Source organism: Chiloscyllium plagiosum, chromosome 27 (assembly GCF_004010195.1).
Source record: "Chiloscyllium plagiosum isolate BGI_BamShark_2017 chromosome 27, ASM401019v2, whole genome shotgun sequence".
NCBI classification, from domain to species: domain Eukaryota; kingdom Metazoa; phylum Chordata; class Chondrichthyes; order Orectolobiformes; family Hemiscylliidae; genus Chiloscyllium; species Chiloscyllium plagiosum.
In genome coordinates this window covers 41,386,465-41,410,955 of record NC_057736.1, presented here as the reverse complement: position 1 = coordinate 41,410,955, position 24,491 = coordinate 41,386,465, and the positions used below count along the sequence as shown (strand labels likewise).

The following is a 24,491-nucleotide window of genomic DNA, read 5'->3' as shown; positions in this document are numbered from 1 at the left end:
CTGTTGTAATCTGAGCTAACCCTCTTCGCTGTCCACTACACCTCCAATTTTAGTATCATCTGCAAACTTACTAACTGTGCCTCTTATGAATACCTGCCTTTATTAGCTGTGGCATAGAGTTTATGAGCAGGGAGCTTATGATAGAACTGTATAAAAAGTTGGTTCGGCCACATCTGGAGTATTGTGCATGGTTCTGGAATCCAAATTACAGGATGGTAGTGAAAATAGTGGAGAAGGTGCAGAGGAGATTTACAAGGATATTGCCTGGGATTGAGGAATTAAGTTGTGAAGAGAGATTGGATAAGCTGTGATCATTTTGCTTGGAGAGAGAGAGAGAATGTGTGTGTGTGTGTGTGTGTATATTTGAGATGTATAAAATTATGAGGCGTAGAGAAGTTAAAAACAAATGAATGTTTTTGTTGGTGGAGGGATCAATGTCTCGGGGACATAGATTTAAGGTTTTGCGGAAAAGGTTTAGAAAAGATATGAGAAAAAGCTTTTTCACTCAGAAGGTGGTGGGAATAAAGAATTCACAGCCTTCAAGTGTGATAAAGACTGAAATCCTCATAATATTTAAGAAAGATGTACATTTCCTAAATGCCTGCCTTCTGTGAATTATGTACTGGGACTCTCTGGTGCTCCCTGAATGGAAACATTTTCCAATTCCTCATTAATCAAAAAATATTCTGCATTTTACCCTTCTCACCATGATTAACTTGCCACATCATATGCCATCTGCCATGTTATTGCGCACACAGCCGACTTGACTGTACAGGCTCTTCAGACTACCTTTTCATTTGTTTTACCACTTAGGTTTGTACTGTTAGCACACATGACTATGTTATCCTCAACTCCTCAAGTCATTAATATATACTTTTAAATAGTTGAGACCCAAGCTCCTATGTTCTGACAGAACACTCACTAGATAGTACCCAAACATATTAGTGTTGTCTGTAAATAGAGGCAGCCTTCTATTTGTGTGCAGTACAGTAGCATATGCAATGTGTGATATTTGTTTTTAGCATCACCTCAGGATGTGCTTTTTCTGTCCCTCCCTGGCATGTTTAAATGACAGTCAAGTAAATGACTGCAGGTACTTGCTTTTGAATTCTTATTTAATTCTGACTTCAAGTGAGGTAGTCTGCTTGTATTGATAAGCCCAAATTTGTCATACCAGATTTTATGGATATATCTTGCCTTATTCTGTTTCTTCCATCTAACATCAATATTGGGAAAAGTTGCACTGGAATGGGAGGATCAAGAATATGCAGATTATCAGCTGTTTAAAGTGCACTGTTGCCAGGACTTTGTTAATTTGTCAAGCATACCACTCACTGGACTTTCAGCAGTTCTGTTTGTTCCTTAGCATTTTTTGTATGCGGTACAAGGCATAATGCAACATGGAGAATCGATTGAAAGCCGTATTATCGGACTTGTGGAGTGCAGTGGCGAGTATGCGTAAGTTTCTGTTTTTAAACATTTAAAGTTTTGTTGTCAGTCTTGATGTTAAGTAGCACCAATGTTAAGAATTAAAAATACTTTTAAATTTACACAGCGATGCGGGCTGGGCTAACATTTATTGCCAGATGATGGTGAGCTGTCTTGTACCATTGCAATCCATTTGGTGTAGGTAGATCCACAACGTCAGTCAGGAGGAAGTTCGAGAAATTTGACCCAATGTAACTGAAGGAAATGCAATATATTTCAAAGTCAGGATGTTGAGTGGCTTGGAGAAGAATTTGCAGACAGTGGTGTTCCGATGTATTGGCTACCCTTGTCCTTCTTAATAGTAGTAGTTGTGGCTTTAGAGGTGACTGTTTCAAAAATCTTATTGATTCATCAGTGGAATATTTCAATGTTAATAATAAATGGCATATTATAGCTAAACTGCCTTGCATCACGTCATAAGTGAGTAATTCAACTAAAGCAGTCCATGTCCTTGTGCAAAAACACATGGACAACACCCCGTCTTGAGCTGATAAGTGGCAAGTAACATGCCCTCTCGTGAATGCCAGGTAATGACCATCTTCAATAAAATATTTAGCCACTTTGCCTTGGCATTTAATGACATGACCATTGATGAATCCCCCTGATCAACTTCCTGGGGATTACCATTGTCCAGAAACTGAACTGGCCCAGCCATGTCAATACTGTGGCTACAAGAGCAGTTCAGGTGTTAGGAGTTCTCCCAACTCCCCAAAGCCTGCCCACAAGACACAAGTTATGAATATAATGAATATTCACTTGCCCAGATGAGTGCAGCTCCAACTACAGTCAAGGAATTTGATTCAGGACGAAGCAGGCCGCATGAATAATACCCTATCCACTGCCTTCAGCATTCATTCCTTGAACCACCATCACATCTTGGTAACAGTGTGTACCATCAACAAGACGCACTGAACAACTCGTCAGGGCTCTTTGACAACACTTTCCACACCACAATCCTTACCACCACAAGGGCACAGATGGATGGGAATACCATCACCTGCAAGTTCCTCTCCTACATGATCCTGACCTGGAACTATATCACTGTTCCTTCACCATCACTGGATCAAAAACCTGGAATTCCCTTCCAACATTGTGGATGGACCTACCCCTCATGAACAGCAGTGCTCAACAGCAACTTTGAAAGTGCAATTAGGGATGGGTCATAAATACTAACTTAAAGTAGCAGCGACACATCCTGCTAAAGGATTTTTAAAATTTTAAGATTTGAGATTAACATATGGAGATAGAAACAGTCCTCTAACCGTTCTCATAATCATACTATACATGCTTTTTCAACATTGGGAAAAGGTTTCACTTTAATATCCTGCACACAGATTTCTCGAATTGCTTCTTTCTATGCTATAGCCAGTCAGCCCATCCAATCCTTTGTAGGCATCCTGAAAACAATTCTGCTGATACCACTGCCCTCCTTTTTTCATAATAATGTATTATCTTCAGTTAATTACCTACTTCTCTTCTGATAATCATGGTTGAATCTGCTTCCACCAAACACTCCGGCAGTGCATTCTGGATCCAAACGACTTGCTGCATAAAAAATGTTTTCCTCCTGTTTCTTTGGGTTCCTTTGCCAATCCCTTTAAATGGTGCCCTTCTGTCAATGGAAGCTGTTTTTCTCCATTTACTCTGTCCAGATTTTGAGCTCGTGTGTCAAGTCTTCCTCAAACTTCACTGAGAAAAACGCCAGCTTTGCCAGTGTGTTCCTCGAATTGACATCTAACAGATTAAGTAGCTGTCAATTCTGGGATCTCATTTATTCTTTGGTCTGCAATCATGGTCTGCAAACTGGGATGAATTATGGTCTGCAAACTGGGATGAATTATATTCTTCAAATCTTGTCAATGTTAGTAATGTAATTCTTTACCCTTAAAGACAGTGGTCTTGATTTTATGATCAATGACAAAGTAAAATGGTACTTGCTGCTGACCTCAAAGAAAGCTGCACCAATGTCATGATTTCTGTAGTGAGAATATGAACTTTCTCAATATGTAATTAAAGTAATTGTTTCATGGGGAGTTAATATGAAACAGTAGTAATTCCATCACTTTGTTCAAGCTACACTCACAGGAGGTTAGGAAATGAAAATGCACTCATATTCGAGGCACCTGTTATAAAATTTAGACAGCGGTAGGCATAAATAAGTTGAAGAAAAGCTCATATGAAGAAAACTTGCTTTAATTATTTCAAATTATGACAATTTTAATTGAGATTTTTATCAGTATATAATATAAAATATTATGTATTTTTGGAGCCAGATTGGTTACTCAGAAGCAGTCATTGCTCAGATTTCAGTTAGAAGCCTCATTATTGAAGCCACTGAAGAACATTTAAAATTTTATGGGGTTTTTCACAGTAATATGAGAGCAGAAAAAAAATTGTTTTTGCGAGATTTTACACATTGATGACTGGCTGAGGTTAGGGATCCACACTGCAACCTGGAACAGAACACTGAGTGAGCGATTGCAACTTCAGGATTTCCATGTTTCATCTGTGGCTCTGCTGACTGCTGTGTTGAGGTGAGATTCAGAGGGGTGGTGACGCAAAGTGTAACAGATAGCTATCAAAAATTTCATAATTTCTGGGCTGTGGTTTATATTGAATTTCTTGTTCCAATATTGTAAGTAATACAAATATCAACTCTCAGATTATTTCATGCTGATGCTTAGAATAAAGTCAAATATAATAATTCAGCCAAGCCCTGTTCTATGGTGCTCCTTAATACAATACAGCAAAAGGTGTAAAAATGAAGGTTGCAAGCTCTATTCACTTAGGGATAGCTTTGCCAAATGCAAGATACTGACAAAAAGATTACCATCAAAAAGTAGGCTTTTACAAAATAAATACATTTTAAATAGTTGTTTTCTTTTAAAACATATCTGGACTTCTAACAGAAGAGGTGATTTGAAGATCATGTCCCAAATATTTGATAGTTTCCTTAATACTAAAAGTCTCCATCTGCAATGGGATTGCAATATGTTTTGATGATATGTTTTACTTAAAAGCTGTTTCCATCACCTGCAAACTGACATTTTATTGCAGGGAGGTGTGACTGCTTTTCGATTGTTTGAGCAAAGATTGATCTCAGGTAGCATTATTCTAGTTAGGCTGGTGTTTATACTATGGATGAGTATTCCAGAAGTTTGAGCAACTTATCGTCGGAGCAGATTATCTAAATTTTGCAGGTCTGCATTTCATTGTGGCAGTTTAATGTTTTGATTTCAATTTATAATAAAAATCTGAAACTTTTTTAAAAAGCTGAACTTAATAAAAGTGACCAAAAAGCTGCCAATTGTCATTAAGACTCAAGTAATGTCCTTTGTGGAAGAAATCCTACCTGGCCTCACCCCAGCCAGCTTAAGCATGATCCAGTTGCACATCAATGTTGTTGACTCTTAGCTTCCTTCTAAAAAGGCTTAGCAAGCTCCTCTGTTGTCTCAAACTACTGATCAAGCTTGATTAATTGGGCCAGTATGCTGAGGAGTGGCAGATGGAGTTTAATTTCAATAAATGCTAAGTATTGCATTTTGGTGAAATGAATAAGAACAGGACTTATATAGTTGATGGTAGGGCCCTGGATAGTGTTGTCGAACAGAGAGATATAGGGGTTCAAGTACGTAGTTCTTTGAAATTAGCATGGCAGGTAGACAGGGTGGTTAAGAAGGTGTTTAGCATGCTTGCCTACATTGCTCAATGCATTGTATATAGGAGTTAGGACATCATGTTGAGGTTGTACAGGACGTTGGTGAGGCCAGTTTTGGAGCACTGTGTACAATTCTGGTTGCCCTGCCATAAGAAGTAAGTTATTAAATTGGAGAGGGTTCAGAAAAGATTGACCTGGATGTTGCTGGAACTGGAGGGTGAGTTATATGGCAAAGTTTTTTTACCGGGACCCAGGAGGCTGAGGGGTGACCTTATATATGTTTATAAAATCATGAGGGACTCAGATAAGGTGAAGAGCAAAGAGTTCAAAATAAAGGTATAAATTTTAAGAGAAATATTTGAAAGGGACCTGAGGGGCAATGTTTTTACACAGAGGGTGGTTTGTATTTGGAATGAACTGTTGGATAAAATGGTAGATGGATGTGCAGTGTGACTAGTTTAGTTTGGGAAAATTGGTTGACATGGACGAGTTGTACTGAAAGGTCTGTTTCCCTGCTATATGACTCTTTGAATAAATCAAAACGTGTTGTGTTGGGAAAGCACAGCAGGTCAGGCAGCATTTGAGCTGCAAGGGAACTAACATTTCAGGCATAAGTTCTTAAATAGGAATGTGACATGCTGCTCATATGCTGCCTGACCTGCTGTGCTTTTCCAGTGCCACACTTTTCAACTCTGATCTCCAGCATCTGCAGTCCTCACTTTCTCCTCTATGACCCGAAGTCAAGTAGCTTAGGATGGACCCTAAATGGCAAAGTTATAAGTGATGCCCACATCCTGGTAATGAATTTTAAAACCGTTTTGTCCGTTTACTGTTTCGGTCTTTCTTGAAACAAACTGTTTCATGTTATTCCCTTTAGGATTTTCATGTACACTCACAGAAGAATGGCAATTATCCCAGAGGATGTTTCATTGCAAGAAATAGTGCCTGTGTCAGAAGATTTAATCATTGAAGAAGGTATTGACTTGCAGCTTTTGTGATTCTCGATACAATACTGGATAATGTGTGTAAGTGACCCAACTTTATGACCCGCTTGAGGATGAGTATTTCACTCCTACTAGAAGCTTTACTCAAATGGGCAAGTTAGTGCTTGGAATTCATCTCTTAGGAAATTACACTTGGTCACACTGTCTGCAGTTCAACTGTTTTGACACCTGGTTTCAATGCACCCAATGTTGAAATAGTTTGAAACATGAATAAGGCTTATACAAAATAATTAACTTCAGCACTTGGCAAATGTTCTGTTTAAATTAACAGCCTCTTGGGCACTTTATCCTTCACGAGAATATGATAATCTCAATTTTAGTAATATGCACACTGTCCAAATGAAATCTGGGAGAAAAAAAGTCCCTACTTATGGAGGTTGAAAAAGTATCAGATCCTGACCCTCAAGTAAAGCTCCAGGATCAGATAGGAGCCCAGGAGACATATACAAATTCCGGCACCCGGATCCATCAGACATTTGAATCATAAAAAGTGGGATCATCAAACAATCCCTTCTGAGTTCACAATTGTTCACTTGAAAAGAGACAAATGACAAAAATCTCTGTGTGGCAACCAGGAAGGAATCTTGCTACTTATGAGATTTGAGTAAAGTTTCTAAAACCAAAGGACACACATGTAATGGCAGAAGATCAAAATGATTTCAAGTAAAGGTGAAAACACTTGCAACATTTTGGGAAATAGAAGAGAAATTTTGAGAGCAGCCGACAGTAGTGCCTTTGTTGGCCTGATGAAGGCCTTTGACCTGGTAATTAGAGAGTCCTTGTGGAAAGTCTTGGTCAAATTCGGAAGGTCTGGTTGAGCTGTAAATTGGATGCAGCAAACATGATGAAATGATGGCCAGTGTCACTGACTCTGGTGAGTGGGCTGACCCTTTTCTCAGAACAAATTGTATGGTGCAGAGGTATGTAGTGACACTTATGCTTTTCAGTCTATTCCTTGCTGCCATGTTTTCTGTGTCGATGGCGATGGGCTAACCATCAGCTTAAGGAAGACAAAGGTACTACACCAATTGTCACCAAATTCTGACCAAACCCAACATACAACAACTATCAATGACATAACCCTGAAGGCTGTAGATAACTTTATCTCGACGCTCCAGAAATATCTGAATGAATAAAATGCTAATTAGAATTGACAGCAATCTCAACATTACCAATTTTACACAAGAGAATGCAGATGAAATAAGGTATAAAACTTTGAACAAACCTTGCTGTGTACAAATCTGTGATGATAATTATCATGCTATATGTCTGAGAGACATGGACAATTGATTCCAGACTTATTAGACAGATGGATAATTTCTCCATGAGAGGCATTTTGAATTTCATGGGCATCAAAAGAGAGGACAAGGTGTTTAACACTTAAGTATTTTAAAGAGTAGAAATGTCTGGAATTGAAGCAGTCCTCATCCGACCCCAGTTCAAATGATTGGACATGTCGTACATACGAACGATGATAAAATCTCGAAAGTGATCTCCTGTTCACAACTTAATCTCAGCTGAGGTGTACTGAGGTTCTGGTTTAAGGATCCCTTGGAGAGAAAACTCAGAAAATTTGCTTTGTCTACCAGACTGGGAGAGAAGTGCTCAGAAAATATTAGCTGGGGACTGAAAGCAAATAGTGGTATGTTTTCTTTGATCAGCAATAGATACAGAGAGCCAAGGGCAAATGGCAAGTGATATAGAACTCACAGTCCCAACAAAATCAGGTAATGCTCATTGAAAGCCACACAGGTCTGCAATCAGAATTCAAAGTCACCTTGCAACAATAGATGACTCCACACCTTGAAGGAGCCGTTACTTTGAATAAAAAAGGGATGTCTGTGATGACGAGTGATATTTCCAGTGAGGATTTTGTATTTAAAGTAGTGATGATATTTTTATTGTTTTTGTATGGCATCTTTGCTTTCTATCTCAGTTACTTTTACCGTTTTGTTATTAGTTATGTGATTAAAGGCGAAAACATTGTTAACTTAAGCCCCTGATGGGGTTGTTCTGTCAGCAATGCAGTTAAAGAGAAATAAAAGATAGGTTGGTGTCATCACTGTATAATCAGTGATACTGCATCCAGTTAAATCAGAATGACACAATGATCATGCTTGTGCAATATGCCATAATCACTCTCATTAGCATGCTCTCTGAGATCATGGCTGATTTGTTACTTAGGCCCATGTAGCAAAGTTTACCTCATACCTGTTCATACCTTAGCTTCATGAAATTCTCAGTTTTAAAATTAATATTTGACCTAGTATCAACTAGGAGAGCAACTTGTATCATTTCCAGGAGAGCAACTTGTATCATTCTTTATAAGTAGAAATGTTTTCTTGTCTTGCTGTTGAAATATTCGGCTCCAATTTTGAGACTGGGTGTTTTGTTCGAGACTAGCAGGAATAGCTTTTGTATATACTATTTCTTCTTCATTAATATTTAGAGTCATAATATATTGAAAACCTGGAGAAAATCACCAACCTATTGAATTTCAAGGGATACGAAACTACTTTGTGCAATCAGTTTTCATTTTTTGATATTCGGAGTCCAGTTATCATTCTGAAAAATCTACATTACACCAATTTCAAGGGCAATATAACCTTGAGCCTCTGAGAACTGCTAACAGTACTTTCAGTGTGGTACTTGGGAAGTATAACTTTTACTCTTTTGATTTAAAAGCTAGAATGCCATTAGATATTTTCATTATCTTCTGAACCTATTCAGACATTTGAATGATCAGTAATTCTACACTCTCATGTCTTTTTGGATTCCTCTGTTGTCAACCTTTTACTATTTAGAAAGTATTCTGTCATAATCTTTTTATGTCTGAAGTGGATGATCATACATTTGCCGGCATCGGTCAAGCTTTGCCTGAAGGCTGTTCCTTGGTTCAATGTCTACTCATCTTGAGCATTTTGCTCAGTGGTTTTTGTAAGTGGTGGTTTATCATTCTTTTCTACCCTCAGGTGACAGGTACCAAATCTGTCTCAGCTAGAAGAACATTCAAACCCACATTAATGGTATTATTTTCAAGCACAGGCTAGCCATCTGACCAACTGAGTTAACCAGCTCCTAACCAATCATGATTGCTATTTTTCCAGTCACACACTTACAGTGCTGCCCGTCATTGTCATCAGAATACTTTGGGGTGTAACCTTCTTTTCCACCATCTAAGACATTAGTAAATGGATGGATAGTTCAGGCCCTTATACTGATTTTTGCAGGACACCAATAGTCACATCATGCCAATCAAAATACTTGCCCATAATGCCCCTACTAAATATATAGAAAGATTTAAGACACAGAAAGAGGTCATTCACCCATTGTGTCTGTCATAGAGTCATAAAGATGTACAGCATGCAAACAGACACTTCGGTCCAACCCGTCCATGCCAACCAGATATCCCAACCCAATCTAGTCCCACCTGCCAGCACCCGGCCCATATCCCTCCAAACCCTTCCTATTCATATACCTATCCAAATGCCTCTTAAATGTTGCAATTGTACCAGCCTCCACCACATCCTCTGGCAGCTCATTCCATACATGTACCACCCTCTGCGTGAGAAAGTTGCCCCTTAGGTCTCTTTTATATCTTTACCCTCTCACCCTAAACCTATGCCCTCTAGTTCTGGACTTCCCGACCCCAGGGAAAAGACTTTGCCTATTTACCCTATCCATGCCCCTCATAATTTTGTAAACCTCTATAAGGTCACCCCCCAGCCTCCGACGCTCCAGGGAAAACAGCCCCAGCCTGTTCAACCTCTCCCTATAGCTCAAATCCTCCAACCCTGGCAACATCCTTGTAAATCTTTTCTGAACCCTTTCAAGTTTCACATCTTTCCGATAAGACCAGAATTGCACGCAATATTCCAACAGTGGCCTGACCAATGTCCAGTACAGCCGCAACATGACCTCCCAATTCTTTTACTCAATACTCTGACCAATAAGGAAAGCATACCAAATGCTGCCTTCATTATCCTATTTACCTGCAACTCCACTTTCAAGGAGCTATGAACCTGCACTCCAAGGTCTCTTTTTTCCCAAAATGCTGCACCTCGCATTTATCTGAATTAAACTCTATCTGCCACTTCTCAGCCCATTGGCCCATCTGGACAAGATCCTGTTATAATCTGAGGTATCCCTCTTCGCTGTCCACTACCCCTCCAATTTTGGTGTCATTTGTAAACTTACTAACTGTATCTCCTATGCTATAATAGAAGAAAACTACCAGTCCTAGCACACATTCAGTCCATTAGATTGTAGCCCTAGCTATGCCACCTCTATGCCTCTTTCATTCTTTCAGTCAGTAAGTTCCAGATCATTGACTCATCTGCATAAAAATATTACTCCTCAACACCCTTATGATCTTTCTGTCAATTATTTTAGATTTTTGCCCTCTGGTTATTGATCTCTCTGATAACAGAAATACGTGTTTCCTAAACACTCCATTGAGGGCCACATTAATTTTTTTTCTGCTGGAGCCTCCATTATTCCAATCTAAACCCAGCCTGTCCAATTTGGCTGCAGTGAACAAATCTTTATTCCTGGCAACATCCTTGTGGAAGTTTTCAGTGCCCTCTTTGGTGCGATCATATTCTTCTCTAATGTGTTAATGAAACTGCATGCAGTGAACTGTCTGTGGTCTACCTTGTCTTGGCAAAAACACCCTGCCCATATACTCTATATTCTAGATCATGGTCAATAAGGGAAGGAATTTCAAATATCTTTTGTCCTCCTTAACAATCTATCTTCCTGTTTTCAGGATCTGGAGACCTAGGGCCAGACTTTTAAAAATGTCAGGGGAATCACAAATGTGGAATTGCTGCCTCATTTCTGTTTCTATTAGCCTCGAGAATAGAACAGACCCTGCCCCACTTTGGATGGAAATCTGAATTCACCAGGGCCATTTTAACTTTGTGATAAGTTCAAACAAACCCCTTTAGGACTGTTAAAGGGCCTTTAACTTGCAATATGGAAATTACAAATTGATGGGTTAGATGTAAATGCTCTTGAAAGGTATGAAAGGTCAGTATAACTATATAATCTATTGATTGATAAATATGAAAACTCTCCGTAAGTGAGAGGTTTAATAAAAATGATCCTTTACTGGACTGCTTTGATTGTTGGGTCATCAGGTGTAGATGAAAAAAATTGTATGTTCCTGCAGTTTCAGTTGACTTCTTTGTTAACATTTCCCCAATGGCTATTATTCTGTCAGGATGAATGCTTGGCTGAATTTCAGACAATACGATTATTTTATTGGAGTGTTCTGCATTCACACTTGGATTGACAGTTTTTTCAAGAGGCTGCTAAAGGATTAGCTGTCTTTGTGTCATCTGAATAGAAGTTTGTTTCTAATAATCAATTAACTATTGGAAATCCAAGAACTTTGAATAGATGTCTTTAATGGGTGTAATTTCACTGCCATTGTGTAGGATTGAAGTCTACATTACATTGTTGGAAGTTTCTTTTTCTCATCACATGGTTCTTGAGGTTTGCTCATGGTGGACAATGAATGAGTATCTATGGAGGTGATATGGACTAAGAGAGGGTAATGAGAGGTTGGGAAGCGGCATGTGAGTGGGTCGTGAGGCATGAGTTGGCATGGGGAGGTGAATAAGAAGTGAGGATAGAGGGCCTAACAGATTCTAAAACAATTGGAGTGTATTCCTGAAGGATCAGGATATTCCTTCGAACCAGATTGCCTTGGCAATCACCTGTCTCTGTGGCCACATTGAATCTGCTTCTGGGTTTGGCAGGCCCAACTCAATCACACACACCAGTCCTCACAGTTAGCATTAGATAAAATGGAATTCGTTAAACCAAAAGGATCTGCTGAGTTGGGAAATTACCTCGATAGTGAATATCTGGCACATGCTCTCCTGAGCTTCTTTATTTCTTAATATGTTTAGAATGCTATTTATTATTGTATATTCTCTTGCATTGTTTGTTTTCCTCAGCTGCATTCCTATGCATGTTTCCAGATTGAATTCCATTTTGTGCTTTTCTACTCAACCTAGCCAGATAGTTCTATGTTTACAATAAGGAAAAGCAGTCCTTTAGAACATCATTCACTTTTTCATTCCCAAACTTGTGTTACAACCTAACAACTATCTTTATTCTTGTGATCACATTCTGCTTTACCTAATATATTGTTACGTTTGGCATAAATTTCCAATTCATTTCTTTCATTTTTATTCTAATTATTTCTTAAGCATTTTTAAACCTTGGTCAAACATGTCTTTCCTTTTGAAAACCTGTGCTTTTAAAGTTGAGACCAGTAAATTTTGAAAGAAAGGGATCTCCATAAAGCTAACAAAAAAACTGATGGACAGGATTTTACTTTTTGAAACGTTTACTGTAGCAAACCACTTGAAAACAATGTAATGCAAACATAAACAGGAGAATGTTAGCTCAAATAAAAAAGACACATTTCATGTTAAGTAATAGATACGCAAAGACATACCTCACATAGTTACAAGTCCTTCCACAGGTGTGGCACCAAGGCAATCTCTCAGTTTTTCCAACTCAGCTTCTGTTTTGTAGGATCTCTCAATTCCCATTATATCACTTCAGCTCTTGAGTTTCCTTAACTAGCAACTGTATTCCATTTGATGGCCCTGGATCAGTTCCCACTGACTAGTGGACCAGGAGCCCCAGGTTCAAGTCCTGTCTGCTCCAGAGGTGTGTGATGACATCTTTGAATAGGTTGATTAGGAAATAAAAAAAAGTTATCACTAACAAGGCACATATCCACAGCCCTCCCTTACTTGGTTCATGAAGGTACAGAATCCCCAGAGACTCCTTTCAGAAAACCCTTTAAATGGATTAGTGGGCTCTGGCAACATTGAAGCAGATATTATCCAATCCACAATCCCTTGCCCTTTCTATCTTTAGCTCCTTGTATTTTTCAACTGTATGACACCCATAGTGTCTCTGTGGTATTGCCAAATACATGCTTCACACAAGGAAGATTTTCATGAATTCTATGTTCTTAACTGCCAAACAGGATCATGGTGTGAAACCCAATCTCACTGCAATTAAGTTTTCGTTACTCTTTGCTTCTTTAGTTGTTCATTTGTATTGAAACTTCAGGTTACATAAACATTCCTTGGAGCCTAATGGTCTGATAAACGGAGAACTAGTTAACCCACTTTCAAAATGTTCCCTAAATCATATTGGTCTTAAAGCGGACAATGCACGAAAACCAAATACAGGCTCTTCCCAAAGGACATGGGTCATTACAGTGCTAGCTGCTTCTGATTAGTAATTTATGAGATGGTACAAATGAGGAGTGATTGAATATGAGGTAGTCACTAATAAATCCATTGAGGAATTCAGAAATGAGGTCATTATTTTTGCCACATAAGTAGTTGTAACAGTACAGATGCATTTAACGAGAAGTTAGATAAGCACATGAGGGTGAAATATAGTAAGGTGGGAGTAGGATTTTGTGAAGCATAAGCACTGACGTGGACAAGTTGGGATTGAATGACCTGCCCTGTGCTGTTAGTTTTAAATAATCCATCAACTGAGGTAAGATGCAGGAAATGTTCTGATCCAATGACTGTTATCAGTCCTCTTTAACTTTATACATGTTGCATCTAAATGAATAAATATACCAATCATATTTAGCTATGTGTAATGTGAATGTTCTGATTATTTTTCCATTTGCTTTTCAGTGTTTCAGGAATCACATGTCATAGGTAAGTCTTCTTTGTTTTAATTAAGTCATGCATATATATCAAAATTTACAAATTAATACGTACAGTCCCTTTAAGACAAGAAAATGTTTTAAGCTCCTTCATGAAGGTATAATTTAAAAATAAACAGAAAGCTGCATCAAAGGAAGGAGGTATTCGGAAGGACATTTGAAATGTCAAGGAGATGGATGACAAGATGTTAATGGAGAAGGGAAGTGAAGAATGTACAAAGGAAATCCTCAAGTGTGGGACTGGCTGAAAGTACAGCCATTTATCGTGGGGAATTGCCTGCAAGATTAGGTCAAAAGAATACAGAGTTCAGCAATTAGTGTTTTGTAAGAGACTGTACAGTTGGGGTAAGGCAGGACATGAAGGGATTTGAAAGTGAGATTCAGGATTTTAAATTGAAGGCATTATGGGAGTTGGAGCTAATGTGGATCAAAAATGATCAGAAATGATTATGACCAGGACTGAATGCAAAATGTTGTATTTTTAAAAACTCATTCATGGGATGTGGGTATCGCTAGCTGGGCCAGCATTTCCTTCCCATCCCTAATTGCCTAGAGAACAGTTAAGAGTCAATTACATTGCTGTGGGTCTGGAATCACATGTAGGCTAGACCAGGTCAGGAAGGCAGTTTCCTTCCCTAAAGGAAGGAGATCAGATGGGTTTTTCTTGACAGTCAGCAATGGTTTCATGATCATCTTAATTGCAGATTTTTGTTGTTTAATTCTACAATCGAGCATGTTAGGATTTGAACCCAGGTACCAGAACAGTATCTGGGTCTCTGGATTAATAGTCTAGCAATCATACGAAGAGGCCTTTGCTAAAGGTCATGGGGTTTGTGAAGTTATCATTTGTGGTGAGCAGCTAACTTCTAGAGCTTTGGCAGTGTTACTGCGAAACTGGCCACATTCATTCAACTTCCTACAAGAAACTAACTTGACCACAAACGCTTACTAATGAACTTACAGCCGAGCTAGTTACACCACTTCCTTTGTGATGGCAAATTGCTGAGTATCTTTAAACAGTCCCAGGGAGGGGAAGAACCTCAGGTCTAAGTTTTGATTTGTTGGACAGGACAAAATGTTTCCCAGACTGTTCAAGAATTTGTAGAATGTTGACATATTTTGGAGTCAAAGAGAGAACAGAGGCAACTTCAGGGAGAATGGGACTTAGCAGCAGTGCTTTTACGCATTTGAAAAGTTGACATGCCTTTCCCTCTGCTAGGGAGCTTTCGATAACTGCTATGTTGACTTATGAGATATCAGATAATGAAGTTCTGAACTTACGCAACCTTTAGTGTAAGAGCATTGAATTTTAGTCATTCAGCAGCTCATACCAAGGAAAAAGCTGAATAATTTTTCCACTGTGAGTTAGAACATACTGGACAGTAGAAGATTGCAGCACATTAATGCAAGAAGTAAAAACAAGTTGGAAATGTGAAGCATGCAGAAGCACATGCTGTCCATCAGCTCCTACTAGCCACTTTGACTTCAATCCAGTTCTCCATGTCCTTCCTAACACTGCCAAGTCCTGACTGAACTTATGGACAGTTACCATTCACTAAACCTTTACTCTTGTGCATGTGTATTTGACAATTATTTTTATAACTTTTTAAAAACACTTGATATTCAGTCTTCCAAAGCATGTTTTACACCTGGGCTTCTTTTTTAAAAAAAGTAAGAATAACTGCGTACTACGACAAAGCCAATATTGTGTGAGTACTGTTCTTTATTGTTTTGTGGATGCGGTAGATTTGACAAAGCCGTGTTTCAGTCTTCACCCCAGTTGCCTTGAGAAGGCATTAGTGGGCTTTCCCCTTGAAATGTTGCAGTCCATGGCATGATTGCACTGTGCAGTTCTTAAATATTTCAACTGTATTGCCTTTCAGTAGATACTAAGTAAAACCTCACACGGTTTTGTTTGAGATTTGGCACAGTAAGTACTTAGTACATCTCTGCTGCAGACTTGATCTCCAAGATGTGACTTACAAATATTTTGCAGTGGCTTTTGAGATAAATATGTATTTATCATTTGCAAATTTATATATTTTTAAAAATTAGAGGCAGTTTGATTCTGGTGGAAGTTTTTTGTGAAATCAAAAGCAATTTGGAAAAGTGACCTGAGTACATTATTTCTAAGAAATCATGGACCTTGGTTAGGTGGCTATCAGGATATCTGTCATGTTAATGAGGGCATATTTATATTGTTGAGGTTACAACATATGGAAAAGACCTGTCACTATTAGTTTAGTTTTGATCAGTTTAGAGGAATCAAGGGTTGAGTTTAGAAGGGAAGCTTCCTCCTAGCAGAAGAATAAGTTTTCACTTCAGGAGAACAATTCACCTCTAGCAAAAGTTGTTAGTTAGTGAAGTCTCCAGGCTGTAATAATTTGTCTAGAAATTTTCAACTTGTCAGAACTTGGAAAGAGGTTTAAGTCAGTAGAATTGGACTGAAGTTGTAAAGCTGTTGAACTAGTCCCAGGAGGAAAATAGAAAGAGTCTGTTAAGTAAAAGAGATAGTTTGATACTTCTGTGGGATTAAATGTCTAAAAGATTTTGCTGGGAAATGAGTTGAAACTTTGTTTGCTGTTTATATAGATTTTTCTGACATATCTTCTATTATATACCTTTTTTGGGCTTTTACATAATAGACTTGTGTCCTTTTGTTAAATTCTGATGGAAACCTATTTAACTATTTGTACCAATAACACAGCATTGGTGGTGGTAAGTGGAAACCATCCCAGTTACTTTGCACCTTAAAGCTTGAAAATTTTCAGCCTAATGTGAATATGTTTCAGTAACTAACAACCTCACCATAATAACCAGCTTCAAAAATTAAACTTACGATCTGTCAAACCTGGTGTCACTCTGGAATCTGATTTCTTCAGTATTAGCATCAGCTGGAATCATAATGTTTTTGGTATTAAAGGTGGTGGTTCATCATGTAGAGTCATGTGCATAAAAATACAAGACCAGGACATTTTCTTATTAATGTTATTATGAAGAGATCTTTCACTTCTAAGCAATGGGATTTTCACCTCTTTTGTGTTGATGCATAATGGTGTTAGTCTCCATTCATTTTTGTAACTGGTTCCTTGATTATCTGTGTATGGTCCATGTATATAATTTCAAAGTCTGTGAGAAGATTTGTAGCTCGGGTGCTCGTTGTTGTGGTTCTGTTCGCCGAGCTGGGAATTTGTGTTGTAGACGTTTCGTCCCCTGTCTAGGTGACATCCTCAGTGCTTGGGAGCCTCCTGTGAAGCGCTTCTGTGATGTTTCCTCCGGCATTTATAGTACCATTATAAATGCCGGAGGAAACATCACAGAAGCGCTTCACAGGAGGCTCCCAAGCACTGAGGATGTCACCTAGACAGGGGACGAAACGTCTACAACACAAATTCCCAGCTCGGCGAACAGAACCACAACAATGTATATAATTTGCTCCCACGAAAATGTTAATGTACTGCAATTTATTGGGACTCAATATTTTTCGAATTGCTTTTTTGATTCTGGGTTGGAGTGGGGCTCAGTATCCACGAAGTCATTGTTTACCATCAGTTTGAAGCAATTTGTCGAGTTTTCAAGCTTTATGAAGGACCTTTTAGATTTTACTTTGTACTTTTTCTCGGATTTTTTAATTCATTAATTTTTCAAGTTGCTGAACTGTGTGATCATATTTTTAATTACCCAGTAAAATGATCCACTTCAGAATTCCTTGAACCCTCAGTACCAAACAGAAATTTTCTGTTTTAAATACCTATGTCTAAATTGGGTTTCTAGGGCAGTCTGTATTTGATATTAGAGAAAATCCAATGTTTAAGGTTGTCCTTTGCTCAACCAATGCTGGTGTTATAGGTACAAATAGTTAAGTAGGTTTCCATCAGAATTTGTGCCACTGGGTGTCAGTATCAGACACTGATAACGGTGTCTTTATTTCATTTTCATTTCACTGGGGCAAGAGACATTAAAATGTTAGTGTTACATCTGGAATGTTGCATTCATACTTGTAGCTGTTTTTTGTTGAATATGCTTATTTATATGGAGTTCTGATGTTTTGAATGACAAGTTTGAAAAGTTAAAAGTTGTTCCTTATGGTATATATTTTAGATTTTTAAACTGCAAAAATATCTCCAGTTCATTGAGAAAGTTTTGCCCTGCATATACCTTTTTCCATGACAATCATCAAAATACTTGAGATTTTTATCCAAATATTGGTTTAAGAAAGTGGGTAAATTTCTCCCATTTAAATATGGTGCGTGAAATATACTAGAACATTTTAGGCAATTTTGTTTCAATTTGCAAAGTGATGCTTTGAAATGTAGACGGGATTGCCGATAAAGAATAAAGCAAGCTTTGTGCCTTAATCTGAAGCAAATCTTATGATGCATTATCTTTTTTGTTTATGATGGTTTAATATTGGCTACAGTGCATATTAGATAGCTCGGCTTGCACGCACACTGTTTTATATAACTAACTGTAACACTGTTCTGAGTGGCATATTGATACTCTACAGGTTCTGATACTACAGTCAAAATAATATCAAGAGATGTTGATCTAGAACTTCAGCTTCCCTTTGGATCACAGGCCAAGATCTTCCTACAGGAAGCCAATAAAGCATGTGAAGGTAAGGAAATGTTTGCTATGCTTCTGAACCATTAAGGTCAACATCATAAGTGGAAGAGAACATAAATGAAAGCAGGATGAGTGGGTCTATAATCAGTAGGGTTTTGCATGGCACTACACCTGGTACAATGCGGACCCGCAAGGAGCAGGAAGTGGGCCTTATGGGTTTGTTCCAGGATGGTTTCATCACGTTGAACATTGGTGGAAAGTTTTTGTGGTGTCATGTTCAGTTCTCTTTCTGAAAATTTACTTCTGATTTTGATATTCATCCAAACCTGCAGGCTTTGCCACTGAGTGGTGGGATAAAGACAAATTGTGATAAAGAATGATTGATTGATTTGGAAGAGGGCGAACTCAAGTGAATTAAAAAGGCATAGATAGAATAGAATTAAAAGATTATGGTCAAAACAGTTGAACAGTGTGGGGGGGCTTCAAAGAGCAGAATTTTAAGATACAGAGTAGACTAATTATAATGAGAAAGAAAAAATGGGCAATCAAAACTGGTGCTTCCTGGATGATGAATGGTGCAAAGGTTAATAGATAGTAAAGACATAGAAATAAAACATATAACAAATGAAAGGTTCACAGAAAGTGCAGAAGGACATACAAAAAAAATGAGCACAATAAACGGAGAATATGAGAATACATCTGTGGGTAAAATGAAATCCTGATGTTCTGTGCAAACAACTAAACATTAAAAAGGTAGTTAAAGGAAGGGTAGGGCCCGAAAAGGAGATCTTGTAGAGACAAACAGCATGGCTGACTATGAAATGTGCACTTTGGCAGCATCCTCTTCTTCACTGTAGAGAGATACAATGTCTCAGAAAAGAAGAATATCAAAAAAATTGGACAGCATAGAAATACATAAATACAAGGTACTTTGAAATGTTTGTACAAAGTTAAAAATCACACAACACCAGGTTATAGTCCAACAGGTTTAATTGGAAGCACTAGCTTTCGAAAGCTAGTGTGCTTCCAATTAAACCTGTTGGACTAAAACCTGGTGTTGTGTGATTTTTAACTTTGTACACCCCAGTCCAACACCGGCATCTCCAAATCATGAAATGTTTGTGGCACACAAAGTAGAAATAACACTCAGTGCTGAGAGGATGTATCCTAAAATGAAGTCATTGTGGGTGCCCATGTCAGAATATTATAATGACATGGAGGAGGTTTTACGGTTTTATATATGTTGAACCCCCATTTAACAAAGGAAAGATGAGTAAATCCAACCTCTACATGGAAGACAGCCAATTGTTGATGGTAAAGCTTTTAGAGGCAGTAATCTGAGACAAACTTATTTGGCTTTTGGGGAGAAAGTGTTAATTAATGAAAGCGAGCATGAGTTTGCTGGAGACACATTATAAGTGATTAACTTTCTGAAGTTCTTTAAGGTACGGCGGAAGAATGGGGAGCTAGGAAATGGCAGCAAAGAAGGTTTGTCAGAAAGGGGTAAACTGACTATGGGTGATCAAGGGAGCTTGTCCCAAGTTCAAGGTCTGTACAGGCACTCTTACCCATTATTTCTGGTCTCGTGACAGGCTTCAAATATATTGGAGTGCTGTGGCGGTGAGATGGAGAGAATTTTGGGCGTAAGGGTGGAGAAGGACTCTCTCTCTCTTTCTGGACCTGCCCACTGTATTCCCTGCAGATGCACAAAAGAAAAAACTTTTCAATATTCTCCCATTCTGTGCAAGCAAGAATAGCTTGCTAGGTTGGATATCCGAAAACCCCCAGGCCTGTCGGGTTGGCGGAAGATTGTTATGGAGCATATTCCCTTGGATTTTCTCACAAATATGGTACACCACAAAACTGAGAATTTTTATAAGACATGGCAGCCCTTTTTGGACAGACTTATCTGCCACACTTTTATATAGCCATAACAATTGTGTTTTATGAGTTCAATATCCAGGGAGGAGGAACTGTGAACGTGTGAGCGTTTTGTTTGGCTGGGCTGAGTTATTACTATCTATTAGTCTGTTGTTTGCTATTATTTATCTATTTAATTAAATAGCCAGTTTGGGTTTTTTGTAATTCTATATTTTTCAATATATGTTTATACGTTTGTACATGAGAGTGGGTTGAGGGTTTTTTACTTGTGTTTTTTTTGTATTGTTTTGAATTGTATTGTTTTGTACTTGGTGTAATATTAAAATATCTATTTTTCCAATAAAAATATATTTTAAAAAAGATGAAGAAGAAGAATAAACTATGAGGGCATATGAGCAAATAATATAAAAATGGACAGTTAGAGCTTCTTTAAATATAATAAAAGGAACAGTGATCATTGGCCCCTTTGAAGATGAGGCTGGGAAAATTATTATGGGGAACCAGAAAATAACAGATCTGTTGAATAATTGCTTTGTACCAATCTTCATGAGAGAGTACAAAAATAGCATTCGGAAAATATAAATAATCAAGGGAGAAAGGATTAGGAAGGTGGGTGGTCAAGGGCTGATGCAATTGCTATCTCAAGGTTAAAAGTAATAGAAAAATAATAGGTCGAAAGGATGATAAGTTACCTGGATGGGTTGTATCATTGGATTTTAAAGGAAGTTAGTAGAGAGATAGTGAATGCATTGATCGTAATCTTCCAAAAATCCTTAGATTTGGAAAAGTCATAGAGAATCATAAAACTGAAAATGTAACATCTTTATTCAAAAAGGGAGAAAGAAACTGTTATAAAGTGGAAGTCGACCCTCCCTCTGATAGCTAAAAGGGAGGCTCGTCTCGCCTTATAATCTTTTAAGGAAATGTGAAAAGTGGTACAACCTACCTCTCACCCCCCCCCAATCTGTTATAATGGAGTGGTAAACTGAAATGAAGCCCTTTCATTTACTCTGTAATCAGCAAGTAACAGTTTATTTATCTAACTCCAACAGTGAACAAATTAACAGAACCACGAACAAACCAAACAATTCCCCTTTAATTACTAACTATTCCATAATAAAATAAAATCCTAATGGTATGCTGTTTCAATAAATAGAAGTCTCACATATATAATAAAACAATAGAATTTAATCTCTCAATATTATTGCTAGGATACATCATCTGGAATGAACCTAGCCCTCTCTGCTGATCTTCTTTCAGGAATGCCTCTCTCTGTCAAATTCTTGTGTCAGTTCTTCTGTCAGGAATGTTCTCTTTGTGAATTCTGCTGTCACAACCACCTGATGAAGGAGTGGTGCTCCGAAAGCTAGTGCTTCCAAATAAACATGTTGGACAATAATCTGATATTGTGTAATTTTCAACTTTGGTCACCCTAGTCCAACTCCGGCACCTCCAAGTCATGGCTGTCTAGAATATTAGCTAAGAGTGTCGCGGTACCTTTATTAATTAATTACATGGTGCTTTTTCTGAGAGCTGAACACTAATTTCTCTTCAGCTGGCAGTTTGCTTTCACCAATTTCCAAATACCCTCATTTTCTATATCCTTGATGACCTATTAATTTCTTTACAATTGGCACCAGTGTTTTAGAAAGGATGCTTTGGTGGAACTGAGATTTTTGTTTCATTCATTTGTGGGATGTGGGTATGACTGGCTGGACCAGCATTTATTGACCATCCTTAGTTGCCCTTGAGAAGGTGATGGTGAACTGCTTCCTTAAACTGCTGCAGTCCACCTGCTTTAGGGTTAACCGTAAAGCCCTTCGGGAGGCAATTCCAGGATTTTGACCAGGCAATGCTGAAAGAATCTCAATATATTTGTAAGACAGAATGATGAGTGACTTGGAGGGGAACCTGAATATGTTGGTGTTCCCATGTATCTGCTGCCCTTGTCCTTCTAAATGGAAGTGGCCATGGGTTTAGAAGTTGCTGTTTGAGGATCTTTGGTGAATTTCTACAGTACATTTTGACCATGGTACACACTGCTGCAACTGAGCATTGGTGGTGGAGGGAGTGGATGCTTGGGAACGTAGTGCCAATCAAGCAAGCTGCTTTGTTCTGGGTCATGTTAAACTTCTTGAGTGTTTTTGGAGCTGTACCCATCTAGGCAAGTAGAAAGTATTCCATCACACTCCTGATTTGTGTCCCGTGGATGATGGACAGACTTTGGGGAATCAGGAGGTAAGTTACTTGCGCATTATTCCTAGTCTCTGACCTGCTCTTGCAGCCACTATGTTTATGTGGCAAGACCAGTTCAGTTTCTGGTGAATGGTAACCTCCAGGATGTTGTTAGTGGGTAATTCAGTTTTGGGAACACCGTTGAATGTCATGGAGCAGTGGTTAGATTATCTTTTATTGGTAGTGGTTGTAGCCTGGCATTTGTGTGGCATGAATGTTACTTCCTTCTTGTGAGTCCAAGCCTGAATATTGTCTAGATCTTGTTGCATTTGAACATGGACTGCTTCAGTATCTGAGAAGTCGCAAAGAGTGCTGAACATTGTGCAATTATCAGCGACCATTCCTATTTCTGACCTTATGATGGAAGGAATGTCATTGATGAAGCAGCTGAAGGTGGTTGGGCTAAGGACACTACACTGAGGAACTCCTGCTCAGATGACCTGGAGCTGAGATGACTGACCTCCAACAGCCACGGCCATCTTCCTATGTGATAGATGTGACTGCAACCAGCAGAGAGTTTGACCTCAGTACCCGCTGATTCCAGCTTTGCTAGGGCACCTTGATGCTACCCTCGGTTGAATACAGTCTTGACGTCAAGTGCTATCACTCTCATCTCACCTCTGGAATTTAGCTTTTTTGTCCATGTTTGCACCAAGGCTATAATGAGATCAGGAGCTGAGGGGACTTGATGGAACCCAAACTGGGCATCACTGAGCAGGTTATTGCTCAGCAGGCGATTGCTGAATAGGTGTTGCTTGATGACACCTTCCATCACTTTGCTGATGATCGAGAGGAGAATGATGGGCTGATAATTGACTGGTTTGATTTGTCCTGCTTTTTATGTATAGGACATACCTGGGAAATTTTCAACATTGTCGAGTCGATTCCAGTGTTGTAATTTACTGGAACAGCGTGGTTAGGGGAGCAGCAAGTCCTGGAGCCCAGTTTTCAGGACTATCGTTGGAATGTTGTCAGGGGCTGTAGCCCTTGCAGTATCCAGTATCCACTGTTTCTTGATATCACATAGAGTGAATTGAATTAACGGAAGACTGGTATCTGTCATGCTGGGACTATTGGAGGAGACGGAGATGAATCATTCACTCAGCATTTCTGGCTCAAAATTTCTGCAAATGCTTCAGCCTTATCATTTGATCTGATCTGCTGGGCTATAGATATAGAACATTACAGTGCAGTACAGGCCCTTCAGCCATCAATGTTGCACCACCCTGTGAAACCAATCTGAGTCCTATCTAACCTACACTATTCCATTCTCGTCCATATGCCTAACCAGTGACCATTTAAATGCCCTTAAAGTTGGTGAGTCTACAACTATTGCAGGCAGTGCGTTCCAAGCCTGTATTACTCTCTGAGTAAAGAAACTACCTCTGACATCTGTCATATATCCATCACCCTCAATTTGAAGCTATGATCCATCGTGCTAGCCATCACCATTCTAGGAAAAAGGCTCTCACTGTCCACCTGAACTATCCCTCTGATTATCTTATGTCTCAATTAACTCATCTCTCAACCTTCTTCTCTGTAACGAAAACAGCCTCAAGTCCCTCAACCTTTCCTTCTAAGACCTTCCCTCCATACCAGGCAACATCCTAATAAATCTCCTCTGAACTTTTTCAAAGCTTCCACATCCTTCCTATAATGTGGTGACTAGAACTGCATGTAATACCTGGACCATCTCTGACACCTCCCTCCCCTTCCTGGAACTCTCCATCTCCATTAATGACGACCGACTGGACACTGACATTTTTTAGAAACCCACCGACTCCCACAGCTACCTGGATTACACCTCTTCCCACCCTACCTCTTGCAAAAATGCCATCCCATATTCCCAATTCCTCCGCCCCCGCCGTATCTGCTCCCAGGAGGACCAGTTCCACCACAGAACACACCAGATGGCCTCCTTCTTTAGAGACCGCAATTT

At 38.8% G+C, this 24,491-nt stretch overlaps 1 protein-coding gene across 1 annotated transcript in view; it reads left to right on the top strand.

Annotated features, from left to right (window-relative positions):
- The window catches only part of inpp5b (inositol polyphosphate-5-phosphatase B), a 168,335-nt gene that overhangs the window by 4,658 nt on the left and 139,186 nt on the right, over window positions 1–24,491 (top strand). Inside the window, exons 2-5 of the mRNA XM_043717901.1 lie at window positions 1,389–1,458; window positions 6,024–6,121; window positions 13,839–13,862; window positions 18,378–18,488. Of these exons, the coding sequence (XP_043573836.1) occupies window positions 1,394–1,458; window positions 6,024–6,121; window positions 13,839–13,862; window positions 18,378–18,488 (298 nt within the window). The 5' untranslated portion in view covers window positions 1,389–1,393. The remainder of the gene's footprint in view (window positions 1–1,388; window positions 1,459–6,023; window positions 6,122–13,838; window positions 13,863–18,377; window positions 18,489–24,491) is intronic.